The 18,592-nt window shown below is 39.6% G+C and overlaps 1 protein-coding gene across 2 annotated transcripts in view; it reads right to left on the reverse strand.

The window, feature by feature from the left end:
• Positions 1-240: 240 nt before the first annotated feature.
• The window catches only part of nab1b (NGFI-A binding protein 1b (EGR1 binding protein 1)), a 38,530-nt gene continuing 20,178 nt past the window's right edge, over positions 241-18,592 (reverse strand). Inside the window, exons 5-8 of one of the 2 annotated variants that reach the window (XM_053234441.1) lie at positions 18,237-18,359; positions 15,986-16,169; positions 7,086-7,226; positions 241-5,580 (exon numbers count right to left, since the gene is read on the reverse strand). In XM_053234441.1, the coding sequence (XP_053090416.1) occupies positions 5,492-5,580; positions 7,086-7,226; positions 15,986-16,169; positions 18,237-18,359 (537 nt within the window). In that variant the 3' untranslated portion in view covers positions 241-5,491. The remainder of the gene's footprint in view (positions 5,581-7,085; positions 7,227-15,985; positions 16,170-18,236; positions 18,360-18,592) is intronic. The other variant, XM_053234442.1, reaches the window with a different exon arrangement.

Here is an 18,592-nt window from a genome sequence, read left to right on the forward strand (position 1 = left end):
TATAAACACTGATTAGACATAAACGTGTGTTTAATGTATTTTTTTAGCACTAAATTGTCAGTTTTATATTTCTTTTTTTTTTACATCTTTTTTTTTTGTACACAATTTGTGCACAATTTTTTTTCAAAAACATTGTCGTTATTTTATTTATGTACTGTATGATTCATCCTTTATGTTATATTCATCCTTGAGCTGAATTCATGATTAGTGTGAAGAAAACAGAAGCACAACAGTCGGATCTCAAAAAAATAGAGTTTAATGTTCGTGTGCTGTATAACAAATTAAATATATTAGTGTTTACAAAACAAGAGGTGCATGACTACTGCATATCCTAATGATGAATCATGAACTCAGTGACATCAATGATGAGAACAAAGCCTCTACTGAATTCTTTTTCTTTAAAAAAAACACACAAAACGTTTCATCCCACAGTCCTGAATGCACATTTTTTCCCTTTTCTATTCTACAAAGCACGAGCAGAGACGCCAGATCGTTGTCTTTAAAGGACAGAAAGCAGAAAAGGGGACAAAAGTAGGAGTTTAGATATGTTCTGACCTATAGGTAATGGTTTAGCTGCATGTGTATCAGCGTTACTGATAAACTAATCAGATCAAAAAGTGTGTGTGTGTGTGTTTCTTTTTCTTTTTCTTTTCTTTTCTTTTTTTCACTTTTCGCCAAAAGATGGAAATATCTCAGAGAAATCTCACCATTTGAATCTACATACATACAATCTCCATGCTGATCACTTTCCATGCATCAGAGGGGGAAAAACATCACACACACACACACACACACACACACACACATACACACACACATGAATTAACGAAAGAAGCTACCAGGCTCAGCTAGCTAAAGATTAAACGCTGGGCCCGAATGCAAGTGTAAAAAAAAAAATAGAAATATACACTGATCCTGGATCAGCCATACTCTCTCTGAAATAAGAAAGGGTACTAACTGTACCTTTCCATGTGGATGTGATGGTACCATTAAGCGTACGCCTTTCGTAGGTCATGTGATGCAACGTACGTTTAAAAACGATACATAACCGCACTTTTCATTCGCTTTTAGAGAAAGTACACTTCACGCATATCCACGTAAAAGATGAGTACTAAAGGTACCACTCCAGTCATGAGAAATGGTACCGTTTAGTACCCTGTTTGTTTTGTTTTGTTTTTTTAACTACCATAACCTCGATCCTTGTGTTAAAAACTAAGGCAAAACGAGTGTAAGCCACCGCAGTGAGATTAAAAACAGAGAAATACACACACGTTACTAACGTCCAGATCAGGAGTGTCAAAAAAAAAAAAATCAACAACATCGGTAAAATAATCGGTAATTATTTCTACGAAATATACATTCTGAACGCACCTAGATGCAGGATATCTGCGTAAGTATTCACCCCCCCTTATACATTTTATCGCATGACATCTGGAACTGAATTAAAACAGCCCATAATATTAAAGTGGGGAAGGAAAAAAAATCATTTTCAAACTGATTTACAAACAAAAAAAAAACAAAAAGTTGTGATTGCATTGTGATTGCATAAGTATTCATCCCCGTTAGCTATTTTGGTTACTAGCGGTTGAACGAGCCGACGATTTGGATCCACGGATCGATTGAAATGAATCGATTTGTTCGTAACTCTGATGCTTTTAAAATTCTACGTTATTCTCTACGTCGTCATCATTCGTGAATTAACGCTACGCCAGATTCGGAAACACAGCTAGTCACATATCGATCGGAGGCGACTGAATTGTATCGTAATAAGATACAGAGGTATCGTTAAATCTCGTATCGTATTGTGTGGAAGTCTGATGGTCGCAGCGTCAAAATTTTATTAGCTCGCTAATAACGAACCCTAACCCTAACCCCTAACCCTAGAACATTTAGTTCATTGCTCTCTTTCGCCCCCTAGTGGAATAACAGAGCTCCTTCTTTCTCGACTCTTTCAACTGAATCACAATCCACAAGATGATTTTAATTTGGATTTGAAACTTGTTGGACGAAACTTCGGTGATTAGAACCTTTAGCGCAGGCCGTATGTTTGACACCCCTGACCTACATCATTCAAAATGACCTGAATTAGAGTTGAGTGCAAAAGTTTGTGCCCCTCATGGTTTTTCAGTGCAAAAAAAAAAAAAAAGTTAAAAATGTTATTTTTGTTTTGTTTTAAATGAACTTTGAAAAAGTAAAAAAAAATTGCATCGACTTGTTTTAGGTCATTTTTAAAATGTTTTTCTCAACCATTCTATTTTTATATATATATTGTAGTATTTTTTGAGGAGGATTGTGGAGATGATGCAATTTTTCACTTTGATCCAAGGTTTAATTTTTTTCCCCGTGTGGTTGCATCCTACACTGAAAAGAAAAAAAGGTACTAAACTGAACCTTTCGTTGTCGCTGGCACCCTTTATCTTTTTATCTTTCACCTGGATATAATGCACCTTTAAAACAAGACTTAAGATGCATAAATTTGACATAATTAGCTTTTTTAGAGGAATACATACATGAAAGATACATACTAAATGTGAAAAAGGTGTATGCTTAAGGGTACTGGACCAAGGAACAGTTCAGTTCAGTACAGTTCAGTACTCTTTTTTCAGATTGTGGAACAAAAACATCAAATCAATAATCAAATCTCCAGACCTGAGCTGAAATTCCTAAAAGCACCACAGCACAAAGATCATAGATAAAATGGTAGAGCGAGCATCACATCGAATTCTCTCACTCTCTCTCACTATTATTTTATCTTTATTATAATTTCCAGAAACCTTTTAAAGAAGATTTAAAGAAGGATTTAAGAATTTAACACCAATATGAGAGGCTCCAAAATCTCTTCACAGGATGTGACCGAGATTAGACGGTGTATACGTTATTACAAAAATATTTACATCTCATATATATATATATATATATATATATATATATATATATATATATATATATATTATAGATTTACAGATTATTTTTGTTAAACTTTTTACTGGATATAACTTTTTTTTTTTTTTTTTTGGACAAACATGTATGAATCCCAATACACAAGGGTGCACAAACTTTGCACTCAACCATAACCATAACCATATCCTTTTAACCACATACTCAACAACAACAAAAAAAAAAAACAAAGAAAGATTTTAAAATGGCACTTAAATGAAGAAAATTTTGCATAAAGTAATCATATAAAAATAAAGAGTACAGATCATTTCTCCACTCTGCTTTAAAAAAAAAAAAATCACCTGGACAATGAGGATCAGTCGGTTATTCTCACAGAGGTATTCATTAAGAACACACACACACACACACACACTCACACACACACACGACTGTGGGAAACCTGATTGTTTGTGGGGAAAACCTACAGCACGAGCTGGGAAGGATGATACGGAAAAAAACTGATGGAAAAGATGAAAGTTGTATAAAAAAATGCATTTTAAAGTCCAACACTAGTGCATATAAGTTACATTAGTACACCAGCTGAATCTAAGACTATTCTAACACTATTACACCACACACTGTACAGTAAACACACACACACACACACACACACAGCGTTTTTATTAACAACAGCTAGTCGGTATTGCTCTACTACTTACTACACACTCGGTATTTTACGCTTTACACTACATTACGCACACACACACGAAGGTTCGCTGCATTTTCAGCAACTCTTTAGCTTTTTAGCGAACAAGCTCCAGAACACGTTAAAAATTCGCTGAACACCGAACCTGCCGTTTTTTTTTTTTTCACGCAGAGCATTTTAATCGTTTTAATCAGTACCTGATATCAGAGGTGTGTGTGTGACTGGTGTTTTTTTTAGCTCCTGCTCTTGTGTGTATTATCATCATCATCATCATTATTATTATTATTGTCATTATTATTATTTTGTTGTTATTTGCTCCAAACTTATTGGGTTTTGTTTTGCAAAATATTAACAACTTAGTCATTTAAACCACCCTGAGCAGGATAAAGCATTTTTACTTACTAAGATGGCGTAAACGTGGCACGTAGTTACCCTACGTTCACACTAGCGAGCGATGAAGTGACAAGCGAACGTTCGTTTTTCTATATAAATCAGCTGCGACGAGGCAAAGCGATGAATCCTAGCGCTAGCCTAGCAAGAGAGCGGTAGCTACTGAAGCTAACATCATGAGTGAAAGCTAACCTAGCAAGAGAGCAGCAGTTACTGAAGCTAACATTGTGAGTGAAAGCTAACCTAGCAAGAGAGCAGCAGTTACTGAAGCTAACATCATGAGTGAAAGCTAACCTAGCAAGAGAGCAGCAGTTACTGAAGCTAACATTGTGAGTGAAAGCTAACCTAGCAAGAGAGCGGTAGTTACTGAAGCTAACTAGTTAAAGGCTTGGTCTCGAAAAGGACTTTCATACTTGATCTTGACTCGATCTCGGCTAGTCCTGGTCTCGGACTTGACTACAGCCTAATGACGATAAACTCATTAATCTTGATAACTAGCGAGTGAAAGATAATTAGCAAAGGAATCAAAGGAAATATAGCGAGTAAGAGCGACAGGTGATCGTTCATTCTCTACATTCGTAACTGACACGCGGCCGTACGTATGCAAACCAGTTACGAGTGATTGACGTGGCAGAAAGACATATAACTGTTGTTTCTGTTCATTAAATTACGAAGAAGTTACGAAGAAAAGCTAGTTCAGTTAGCTAGTATGAATCCAAGACTGTAATATTTATTTTTCATTTACACACTGATTAGCACGCTATTTAATTTATGTTTCAATAGTTAGCCTTACAGATAGCTATAGCTATCTATAGCTACCACCTTTTCTCATCGGAACACTGGATAGGCCACGCCCACAAACGAGACAAGCTCCGGCTAGTGTGAACATATGGTTAACGAACATGGTCTTCATCTCACGAGCTTCATATCTGACAGCGAGCTTTTCTCTCGACCTGATGTTTAAGATATTCCTCTTTTATATCAAAAGAATGATGATGTGTATTTTTGTGCTTATCTTTGATGTCCGGAACAATCAGCTTGTGAAACAAACGTGCGTTCATATAGATACACACACACACACACACACACACACACGTATACTCACATGACACAAACTGTATTTAAATAACATCAACATTTTCCACATATCAACAAATGTATGTACAAACCAGCGGACATTACGGTCCACGCCTAATCGTAGAAAGAGAGAGATAGATAGAGAGAGAGAGAGAGAGAGAGAGAGAGAAAGGAGGCGGGGTTTTTGCATGTACAGTCACTGACATCACAAAATTATGCTAATCTATTCAGGGAAGAAAATAAGGGCTCTAGGTGCTTTGGCAAAAAAAAAAAAAAAAAAAAAAGAAACTAAAAAAAGAAAGGAAATCTGAGGCAACGTTGGTTATTAAGGCTCTACTGTAGTTGTGCTCCTTTAGTATTCACGGACAGACGACAGTTCATCATGGAGTCGAAATTAAAAACAATTAAAATAAGAAAAAAGAAAAATGGAGGTCTGGTCTGCTATCTGGAGTCCTCAGGTTCACATTTGATGGTCTTCTTTTCGGAGAGATTGAGAGCGCGGGGACTCGCCTCACCTCCGCTGCCGTTCTCTACAAAAAAAAAAAAAAAAAAAACAGATCAGATTTCAGCGTGAACGTGACATTTTGTGCATGAAAGCAGCTAAAGATCTCAAAATCTTCTCAAGGAAAATCCAAGGAGTAGCAAAAACACAGGAACATTTAGTCAGAGTGGGAATGAATTAGCATAAGCTAAAGCTAAAGCAAAATTATTAAAGTTATTATTAATTATTATTATAACTACACTGTACAATTAGTGAGGGAACGCTAACCTGAAAACCTACTAGCTAATGATAGCTAAACTAGTGAGCAAATGCTAATCTAGTAAGAGGAAGCTAACTAGCAAGTGAAAGCTAACTACTGAGTGAAAGGTAACCTAGAGTGTGAAAGATAAATATTAAGCTTACTGTCTTTGACTAAACTAGCTAGTCAAAGCTAACCTAGCAAAAGAACTATAATTAGTGAGTGAAAGCTAACTACTGAGTGAAAGCTAACAGTGAGTGAAGGCTAATCTACTGAGTGAAGGCTAATCTACTGAGTGAAGGCTAATCTACTGAGTGAAAGCTAACTACTGAGTGAAGGCTAATCTACTGAGTGAAGGCTAATCTACTGAGTGAAAGCTAATCTACTGAGTGAAGGCTAATCTACTGAGTGAAGGCTAATCTACTGAGTGAAAGCTAATCTACTGAGTGAAAGCTAAACTACTGAGTGAAAGCTAATCTACTGAATGAAAGCTAATCTACTGAGTGAAAGATAAACTACTGAGTGAAAGCTAATCTACTGAATGAAAGCTAATCTACTGAGTGAAAGCTAAACTACTGAGTGAAGGCTAAACTAGTGAGTGAAAGCTAACAGTGAGTGAAGGCTAATCTACTGAGTGAAAGCTAATCTACTGAGTGAAAGCTAATCTACTGAATGAAAGCTAATCTACTGAGTGAAAGCTAAACTACTGAGTGAAAGCTAAACTACTGAGTGAAGGCTAATCTACTGAGTGGAAGCTAATCTACTGAGTGAAAGCTAAACTACTGAGTGAAAGCTAATCTAGTGAGTGAAAGCTAATCTAGTGAGTGAAAGCTAACTACTGAGTGAAAGCTAATCTAGTGAGTGAAAGAGTGTGAAAAATAAATATTAAGCTTACTATCTTTGACTAAACTAGCCAGTCAAAGATAACCTAGCAAAAGAGCTATAATTAGTGAGTGAAAGCTAATCCAGTGAGTGAAGGCTAATCCAATGAGTGAAGGCTAATCCAATGAGTGAAGGCTAATCTGTTTTAGCTTTGAAATGGAAGGCGGAGTCTTAGACAGGTGGCTGTCAGTCAAGCAAACTCATTATAATATTAGGCCACACCCACACTGTACACATTATTGTGTTATATTTTGTTATCATTCAAAACTTGTAGGATGTTTAGTACACTGCAGAAGTTTTTTTTTTTTTTACTGTTACACGTAGGACTGTAGCTGTGTGTGTGTTATGTTTCCACACACCCACACACACATATACACACACACACACACACACACACACACACACACACACACCTGTGGCAGCCGCTGCCTTGCTTTCCACGCTGGCCTGGTGATGTCTCTTCAGCTCATTGGCCAGCTGTTTTCCCAGGGGTGTGTCTCCGTCTGAAGCTCCGCCCCTTTGTCCTGTCACTCGCAGATTCAGTGGCCTCTCACCTACATGGGTGTGCACACACACACACACACACACGCACACACACACACACACACACACACACACACACACATTCACACTATTACAAATGTGACATTAAACACTCCCCACCCTGTACTGCATTACTGTGAACACACCATCCATATCCACCTCAACACATCAACAAAATCCACCTAGCAACGACAACAACAACAACAACAACAACAACAACGTCAACGACAAAATCCATCAAACACCAAACACCTGAGCTGCTGATCTCCATACGATCAACGCACCTTTTCACTTCTGTTAGAATAGAAACTGACAAAATGACCTGAGGGCAGAGTAACTTAACACACACACACACACGCACGCACACGCTTGCGCACACACGCGCACACACACCCACACACACACACACACACGCACGCACACGCTTGCGCACACACCCACACACACACACACACGCACGCACACGCTTGCGCACACACGCGCACACACATACATGCACACGCTTGCGCACACGCGCACACACACCCACACGCACACGCTTGCACACACACGCGCACACACACCCACACACACCCACACGCACACGCTTGCACGCATGCACGCACACACATGCTTGCGCGCGCACGCGCATGCGCACACACGCACACACACACGCACGCATGCACACGCTTGTGCACACACGCGCAGACACACCCACACACACACACACGCATGCACACGCTTGCGAACACACGCGCAGACACACCCACACGCACACGCTCGCTCGCACGCACACATGCTCGCATGCGCAGACACGCACATGCACACACACAGTTTGAGTTCGTGTGCATTTTAAGAGCTTTGTGATACAGATATGAGGCAATAAATCCACTTTACGCAGCTAAGAGAACGTCTGAAGAAGCCTGGATTAAACTTTTGCAAAAAAATATTTACTTTAAAAAAAATTTACCTCATAATTTTAGATACATAGATAGATAGATAGATAGACAATTGTTGTTGTAGATACACACAAACAGGCAGAAGTTACACCATTAAGAGCTGAACAAAAGCTCAGAATCAAAGCTTGGTAGAAAAACATCTTATTGGCTTAAAGTCGATGGAGTGTGAGTGTTCCTGAGGGTTTGAGTGTTCCTGAGCATGTTCCTGAGCATTCGCGTGTTCCTGAGGGTTTGAGTGTTCCTGAGCATGTTCCTGAGCATTCGCGTGTTCCTGAGGGTTTGAGTGTTCCTGAGGGTTTGAGTGTTCCTGAGGGTTCCTGAGGGTTTGAGTGTTCCTGAGGGTTCCTGAGGGTTCCTGAGTGTTCCTGAGGGTTCCTGAGGGTTCCTGAGTGCGATGATGAAATATAATGAAAGGACGACGCAACTGAAAAAACTGTAAAGGTTTAATCATTAATACATTTCTGAAAACACTGACTTTACAGCTCCTGATATCAGTCACGACAAACACATTTTAAGAGATTATATTCTTTATTCTGATCTTTTTTTATTTAATGATCTTTTACTGTCGCATTCATGCTCCTTTTTTTTTTTACAGCAGTGTAATAAAAAATGTAACGTGATCGGTTCTAGACCTGCTTTCGAATACTCTTTCAAAGCTTCTTTGCTTTGTCCGTTCGGGGGAATGGGAACTCTTACAGGTTAAAGAAGGTTCCAAGTAGAACCAAGAAGTTTCCGTGAAGTTTATAGAAAGTATTCAAAATACTTAAAATGAGGTGGCTTCCAGGTTCAACGCTTTCCTCCCACTGTCCAAACACACACCCGTAGGTGGACTGGCTATTCTAAATCGCCCCTATGTGTGAATGTGTGTGTGTGTGTGTGTGTGTGTGTGTGTGTGTGAATGTGTGTGTGTGTGTGTGTGTGTGTGTCTCGCTTTCTCCTTCTCACCCCACACTTTCCATTCCTCTCCCTTATCTCTCACTTCCTCCCCCTCTCTCCCTCCTCATTTCTCTCTCTCTGCACATCTCGCACGCCCACTCAAAGTGCATGCTGGGATATGAAGATGCAGAGTGCATGCTGGGATATGAAGAGGCAGAGTGCATGCTGGGATATGAGGAGGCAGGAGGAGGTGATGAAGGAGGGATTCAGTGGAATGGGGTGGAGGATCTGTCTGTTCACACTGCGCCGGTCAGCGGGAAACTCCCTCAACAACCATCACATAGATCTCACACACACACACACACACACACACACACACACACACTCTCTCTCTCTTTCTAACACTCTCTAACACTGACCACACACACACACTCTCTCTCTGTCTTTCTAACACTCTCTAACACTGACCACACACACACACACACACACACACACACTCTCTCTCTCTCTTTCTAACACTCTCTAACACTGACCACACGCGCACACACACACACGCACGCACACACACTCTATAACGCTGACCACACACGCGCACACACACACACACACACACTCTCTAACACTCTCTAACGTTGACCACACACACACACCTTGATGCCTTAGGAAAATCCAAGCAACTCAGCCAGTACAAAAATTGTGGACCTGCACAAGTCCGGTTCCTCCTTAGGAGCAATAAAAAGCTGAAGGTACCACAAGCTTCTGTACAACTGCATGCAAATCTAAAAATCTAGGAACCACACAGACACTGCGTCATTCAGGAACGAGGTAAAATGAACTTCCAGGGATGAATGAAGTTTGAAGCATCAGGTACCAAATTATGCACAAAGAGAATCCTACATCACCATGGCCTGAGATCTGTCACGAAAGGAAGAAGCCGCTACTCCAAGACCAGCATAAAAAAAGCCAGACTGAAGTTTGCAGGTGATCACCAGCTTTCTGGAGGAGTCTCCTCTGGTCAGATGAAACAAACACTGAAAGGTTTGGCTGTAATGATCAGTGCTGTGCATGGAGGGAAAAAGGGTGAGGCTTTTAATCCCGACTGTGAAGCATGGAGGTGGCAGCATCATGCTGTAGGGTGTTTTGTTGGAAAAGGTGCTGGTGCATTTCAGAAAATAGACAGCATCATGAGGAAGGAGGATTATCTAGAAATATTGAAGCAACCAGAAAGTTAAAACTGGGTCACAGCTGGATCTTCAGCAGGACAGTGATCCTAAACAAACCTCCAGAGATGTAACAAAACAGCTTAAAGACAACAAAGTGAAAGTGTTGGAGTGGCATCACAAAACCCTGAGCTGAAGATCACAGAGCGTTAGTGCACTGAACAGGAAAAGCACGTCCACCAGTGAACAGCGGAGTTCCACCAGTTCTGTCAGGAGGAGGGAGAGAAAATTCCAGCAAAGTATCGTGAGAAGCTCAACAAGAGGAAGGAAACAACAAGAGTCTCATTCAAGCTCAGACAATTAAAAGGCAACGGCAACAAATACTAACAAAGTGTAAATCCTGACACACTGAAAATCTGATACAGTAAATAAAAGCTGAAATAAATCTGTCTCTTAGATATTATTTTGAAATTTCTTCTTATGAAAACGAAGTAGATTCCTTAATGGATTTAACACACGAACATAAAACATGAGGAGCTTGAGTTTGAATGTATTTAAACCTTTGGTGCTAACTGTATGTACTATTATTATTATTATTATTATTGTTGTTGTTGTTGTTGATGTTTTTGTTGTTGATGTTGTCGCTATTGTTGTTGTTATTGTTAGTAATATATGCTTTGCAGTGTTGAGAAACAATTCACCTTTCAGAAATAACTAACAAAATTCTTTTTTTAATAAGATTTTTTAAAAATGTTTAAAAGCATTTTTTATTATTAAATAATTGTAAAAATTACTATCACAAACATTTCAAATAAATGAAAACAAATTTATTTATTAATACTATTTTTAAATCATTTCTGCATTTTTACGTATTTGTTTTAAATAATAGCATTAGATATTAATTATGTAATAATATAACACATTTAAATATTTTAAATAGTTAAAATAAATGCAAACAAATTTATTTTTGTTTGTTTGTTTTGACCATATTTTCCTCCCAATCTGATCATTTCCAGTTTCCTGTTTCCCACCCACTAGTTATCCATATTAATTACGCTTTATTGCCTTTCTATTAAAATAAAATGCTAATTTTCTCCACTGCTCATTCTCATGTGGGGTGCCAATATTTATGGAGTTATAGATAAGCACTCCTAATAAACTGGCAGCTCAGTGACAGTTATATATCAGCAAGTCGAAAGAAGGATTTTTGAGGATTTTGAGCAGTTTTGAGGATTTTGCAGTGACTCAGGTCGTCTCTTCACGACAGATCATTGCACTCGAGGACGAGATTTTTCACGGTTTTAAAATCACGGTGGATTTTCAGATGTTTTGAGGCTGTACGTGCTGTAATTCCAGATGAGTGTGAGGTATGAGATTATCAGTGGAACACAGCGTTCACTTTTTCTCAGCACAAACCCCTCCCAATCATCATCATCATCATCATCATCATCACCACCATCATCATCCTCCTCCTCCTGACTCCCACCCGTCCGCCTCCACACACAGCTGCCAGATGAGTCTCGCAGAAATGAAAGAGAAAAACAGAGAGAGAGCAAAAAAAGTGAGGCGCAGGTGATGCAAGCTGCCAAACCATCAACACCACCACCGACAACAACGACGACGCAACAACAGCTCCTTAACACATCGACTTCAGGTGGGCGTTCCATCAATCCTGACAGATTCCTCCAACGCTCTCGCGCTTTCCGCTGACCCTCGCTTTCACTTCCTTCATTTCTAGGAAATATGTGAGGAATAAAAACTGTGTTGCTCGTATAAAAAAGCTACACTTATTAATAATAACAGGAATTCCTGCTTTTTTTCAGTGAGTCACATGCTTTGACTCAATAAGAGTCGATTCTTTCAGCTCCCAAACGAATCACTGCCATTTTCTCCTAAACTGGAAAACATTTGCGATTTTTCTCTGGTTGTTTTCTTTCTAATTTTAGTCGTAGCCAATTCCCGCCCACCACCCAGCTCTCCCCTATCACATCACAGCTACCAACCGCGAGGGTGAAAGCTAACACGTGCTTCCTCCGAGACAGCTACAGCGATTTTCCATAACACACTCGGAGGAACGCGCTATCAGACCTCACAGACGTCCATGATTGGCTAGATGACGGGATTTGAACATGCGATCTCCTGATCATGGTGTCTGCTGGTGTCACCACTCAGGAGCCGCTACGATATTGACGACATAATGGACGTGAGTCACATGGCAGAAAGGAAATTTTCCATCCATCCATCCATCCTCTGTACCACTTATCCTACATACGGTCACGGGGAGCCTGGAGCCTGGAGCCTCTCCCAGGGAACTCAGAGCACAAGGCGGGGGGAAACCCTGGACAGAGTACCAACCCTGGGCACAATCGCACACACTCTCACACACCACGGGCGATTTGGAAATGCCAGTCTGCCTACGGCGCATGTCTTTGGACTGGGGGAGGAAACTGGAGTACCCGGAGGAAATCCCCAAAGCACAGAGAGAACGTGCAAACTCCACACACACACACAGGGCAGAGGCGGGATTCGAATCCACAACCCTGGAGGTGTGAGGCAGACGTGCTAACCACTAAGCCATGCCCCTGGAAAACAAAATTTTACATGATCTAATTAATGAAAGCAAAATCAACCGTCAAACGTTTCCATGAAAACCTTTTTTGACTGAATCACACTACAAGAGGAGTGGAGGACAAAGCACACAAATCCTGAGTGAAAGTAGAGAAACCTTTGGTAAAATGCGACTCAAATAAAAGTAGAAGTCAGTTATTTACATTTCTGCTTGAGTTAAAGTACAAAGATCATCGGTTTTAACTAAGGAGGCTGAGGAGGCTCAGGTCCTTTAAGGTGTGCACTAGGCTTGTACGGAGGGTTTACCAAACTCTGGTGTGATGTGCTGATGAGGTTGGATTAGGACAACAAACTGAGCAAGCTGGTGAGGAAGGCCAGCTCTGTGGTGGGGAAGGAACCGGACAGCGTGGAGGCAGCGACTGAGAAGAGGATGAGAGGAAAGCTGAAAGCTATCATGGACAATCCTTCTCATCCTCTTTATGCTGAGCCGAGGAGACTCAGGAGGACGTTCAGCCTCCGATTCATCCAGCTACGTGCCTCAAAACATCTGGCTCTTTTGTGCCATCAGCCATCAGACTCTACAATGCCACAATACCAAGTACCTCCTACTTCACTGACTGAGTCTTACAAACACACACACACAAACACACACACACACAGCAGTTAACTATCATTCCACAGATATTGCACATGTATATAAATACCAAGGATATTGCCCATGTACATATACAAATAGATCTCTAGCATATGTACATACACACTGATCTGTTTATTGTTTCTATTATTATTTCTATTTATCTTATTTTATTTTTATTTTACACTATGTCGGAAGAATAGGTATTTATGGAAATTCTTTTCTTTTCTTTCACGTTACTCCTCCTACTTGTGCTGCTGTTTCAACTTGAATTTCCCCTACAGGGGAACAAAAAAGCTACATCTCTTCTTATCTTATCTCATCTTATCTCATCTTATCTCATTTTGTTGATCAGTTTCTAGAGATCTCTCTGCCTGAAGACCAAAACAAGATGGTACGTGTCCACTACACGTGGTGTGAACATCTCCGTCCGCTCCCTTAACCAGCGCCTCACCGCTTAAAGGCGTGTCTGTCTACAACGCAGGACAGGAATAAATAAAATATTTTATTAAATTATTAATTAGCTTATTATATATATATATATATATATATATATATATATATATATATATATATATATATATATATATGTATATATATATATGTGTGTGTGTGTGTGTGTGTGTGTGTTTTTTGGCATTTGACATTTGGCATTCCTGCATAAATGTGCTATTTAAAAAATTTTAAAAGTATTCATCTAGAAGAAGGAACTCCCAAAAGTAGCTTCAGCATGCGTCAGAGAAAGAAGAGGGTTTCTCAGAACTATATGTGCTTCATCTTTGTGTTTATAGAGATACAGTACAGATAGTACAGTGTTTATTTTTTTAATAAATAGCACATTTGAGCAGGAAGGCGTGTGATTGGACACCACAGTAAACAGACAGCTAGCTTTCTCGGCCAATTAAAAGGTTGTATTCAGATATTTCAGCCAGTCCAGTTTGTTTTGTTCTTCTTTCAATCGACATGCTGCAGAAAGTAATGGAGGGAAAGAAGGATATTTCGCTGTGAGATGTAGTAATGGAGGGAAAGAAGGATATTTCGCTCTGAAATGTAATAATGGAGTAAATGTATACAGTCTGCAAAAAATCTAAATGTTTTAATAAAGTACAGATGCTTAAAAAAACTAATTAACATGTACTTCATCACTGTACAAGAGTAATGAGAGTTCACTGGCTACACAAAAAAGTCTCATGAATGCGAGTCGGCTCTGGATGTTCACCTAAAAGAGTCGGATCATTGACTCATCACTACTGATTAGCACAGCGTCGTATCGCGATGAAGCAGAAGTGGTGCGATTAGCGCTCTAACTAATCACCATGACCACACGTAAATAACTACAAGGTAAATATTTGCTGCGTCCCAATTCGCCTACTTACACTGTGCACTAAAACATGTACTCTTTTTGTTAAGAAAAAGAACATACTTCTGAGTGTGTAGCAAATGAGTATACAAGCACTGGGACGTACTCACACTAACACGTCACGTAACGAAAGAGAGCATTGTTGCCTAGTTACGCACGCTGTCACCGTAAACAACCTCCTCATCGCATTTCAGCTTTTCTTCCTTCATTCATTCATTTATTATTCCTTATAGACTTTATAAACTTTATCATTTTTAAACCTTACGCTTGTCTGCCATGTTTGCAGGTTGAATTCGGCGAAGGAAACCGTCACAAAACTCCTCCTCCCTAAAGAGCGCAAGGAATTGTGGGTAATATTAGCTGAAAAAGTGTCCATGGATCCACACTTTGAAAATCTACCGAAAATAGTAGAGCATCTGGGTAGCTTTGGGATTTCAACATACTTCGATTTGGGACGCACTAATTCTAATCTCGGATACTATTTAGGACGGATAGCAGGCGAATCGGGACGTAGCAATTGTGTATGTGTGTGTGTATATATATATATATATATATACACACACACACTGTATGGACAAAGGTTTATGGACACTTGGCCATCACATCCATATGTGGGCTTTTTCTAAACTGTTGCCACAAAGTCTGAAGCACACAATTGTATAGAACGTCTCTGTGTGCTGTAGCATTACAATTTCCCTTCACTGGAACTAAGAGACTCGAACCTGTTCCAGCATGACGATGCCCCTGTGCACAAAGCGAGCTCCATGAAGACATGGTGTGTGAAGGTTGGAGTGGAAGAACTCGAGTGTCCTGCACAGAGCCCTGACCTCAACCCCACTGAACTCCTTTGGGATGAACTGGAACACCGACTGAACCCCAGACCTCCTCGACATCCCAACATCAGCGCCTGATCTCACTAATGCTCTTGTAGCTGAATGAACACAAATCCCCACAGCCACGCTCCAACATCTAGTGGAAAGCTTCCCAGAAGAGTGGAGCTTATTATAACAGCAAACACATGGGGAATAAATCTGGAATGAGACGTTCAACAAGCACATATGGCTGTGATGGTCAGGGGTGTAGCTAGACACACTAGATACTACACTACACACTATAGCTAGCTCTGCTCACTTCATACCATCCAGAAGAACATGGCAGAAAGAAATTTCCAAACTGATATTTGGATGAAAATTGAATAACGAGAGAAAGAAAAGGAGGGGTGTGTGGGACTGACCGTGCTGCTCGGCGTGTTTTTCGGCGCTGCCGTTAGCATTAGCATTAGCGTTAGCATTGTGCGAGTCGGCGTGGTGTTTGAAGGCTCCGGGAGGAACGCGCCACTCCAGAGCCTGCAGTCTGTCCTGCGCCGCTGCATCATGCAAAATCTCCATCTGCTTAGCCAAGAGACGCTCCAGCTGAACCTGTCACACACACACACACACACACACACACACACACACACGCACACATTCGGTGTCAGAAGGGGGATGCTCTGTTGTAACACAACACAAGATACTTGCAAAAGAGTAAGATGGCTTACTAATTTCCAGAACTTTCTTCCTGATCACATTCTCACACACATTATTAAGCAACATATCTATAAAATATGTTAAAGAAATTTATAAATAACTTTATTTTGAAACATTTATCCGCCCACATTTAGCTAATAAACTGCACTAAACCGTTCACAGCTTATTCCGGTCGCTGACCTGCGTATATATATTGTGTATTTTTATTTATTTATTTATTTATTAATCAAACTCACACACACACACACACACACACACACAGATTATAAAAAGAAACACACTTTCCTCCTGATTAAACCTGAAAGCAGGCATGTGTTCAGCCGGGATGTTTAATTAATTAATCCACACGTTTCACTGATCATAAACACCAAGCCATATGGAAATTTCCAGAAACAGGAATGGAGATATGGAGAATGGAGCATATGGAGAATTCCTGAAACAGGATCCTAAGGGAATCGGGCTCCCATAGGGGTGAGGATTTTTCACACAGCAGATTGTCTAAACAGATTTTACATTTTTTAATTTATCTTCTGTTTATTTACACACACCACTGTTCACTGACCGAGTGACTAAAGCTGTAGTTCAGCCAAAAAATTAAATATAGTTTTTAGTTTTTACCGCAAATGGAGATCAGTGGAAATTTCTTAAACTTCTTTAATTTTTGGGCTTAGCGATACAATGATATAATATCAACATCGTGATAAATTGTGTCGCGATATACTTTTCAAAGATATCATGGATATCTTTTTATTAAATTTAAAAAAATACTTCTTTGTTTAAAAAAATTTCAACTTGACTTGCAGCTGATTTTTTTTAAAAAAAAGCATGAAGTTAAATTTATTTTAGATTTTTTTTTTTCATTTTATATTTTAAACATATTATTAAATATTTTTTAATAAATATAAATATCGGTATTAAATATATAATTTTGTAGACATTAAATAAAGTATCAAATAGTTTTTTATTGGAACATTACTGTATCGCTAGCAGTATAATGTGAGAATTGTGATATGATTTTTTTTGTCATATCGCCCCGCCCCTAATCTACAAGGCTAATGTTGCTAACAGCTAAAGGAAGCTGATAGCACCGATCAGCTCAGTTACATTATTTAAAATAGTCACAAATATTTGAGAATATCTTAAACTAGTAAATTAGATTATTTATTAGCAAATGAATTAGTACACTAAGTGTTCTGCGATTCAGTATTTTTGGGTGTATTGGGTTTAGTACACGAATAAAGCATGAGAAGTGAAATTCATTAAAAATTGATGTAAAAAATAATAATAATAATAATGAAAAGGAAAGTGCAGCGAAAACGCTTCTGAGCAAAGCTACGCACGGTTATTTAAAAACAGACATTCTCTAGCAATTCGAATAGTTTTTAAAAAAAACTGTGAAATGGAAATTCCAACACATTTTTTTCCTTCTGCAGCGCGACATATTTCTGTGTGAAGCGGCATCTTTGGATGGACGAGACTCATCGACACTGATACGAGCGTGTACTAATTTACTCGTACGCGTAAAAAATGCTTCGGTACCGGCATCTGATACCAGCGATGTGTGTAATGTGACGTAATCCCAGTGTACGAAATGACAGCGATCTGGACGAATGTGTCAATTAATGACGAGAATCAAATCAAAACAAACTGCAAACTGCACTCTGTGAAAATATCGAGAGAGAGCAGTTCAGTTCAGCGAGCACTGAGCACCGGGACACGTGCACTTCTTTCGCCAGGGTCTACACTGCGCGTGCAGTTTACGACATTTTTGACGTCCACGCTGCGCGCTCACGTCGCTCTCCATTAAGGACGCTGTTTATATTAAACACTATAATATCTTTAACATAAAACTCCGCATGAGGAGTTCATTCCTAGCAACACATGGCGGCAACTAGCATGAACAGAGCTAAATAAAATATTTGTGACATAACAAACACAAACACACACACACACACACACCTGGATGTTTCGAATGAGTGTTTCCTCTCCCTTGGACCGAGCCTGAGCCAGCTGCTCTCTCAGAGTCTCCTGCCGCATGTGGATCGCCTGGAGCGCCTCCTGCAGGTCAAAAAACCCTTCCTGCTGGGAGAAAAACACAAACACGGCTCATTCACAGGGAACTTGTGCACTGGATTAAAAAAACTGGATTAAACCGGATTTTAAAAACATGTGTAATCATTAATATAGTGAAGCTTTTGCTGTAAGAAGATATTTATTTAATTAACATGTATGGAAGGAGTCTCCAGTGTCAGAGGTAAAGCTGTAACTTTATCTTTCTTGGTAACATGACAAGGTGTGTGTTGTTTTTTTTTTTT

This window comes from Pangasianodon hypophthalmus, chromosome 5 (genome assembly GCF_027358585.1).
Source record: "Pangasianodon hypophthalmus isolate fPanHyp1 chromosome 5, fPanHyp1.pri, whole genome shotgun sequence".
In the NCBI taxonomy this organism is placed as follows: domain Eukaryota; kingdom Metazoa; phylum Chordata; class Actinopteri; order Siluriformes; family Pangasiidae; genus Pangasianodon; species Pangasianodon hypophthalmus.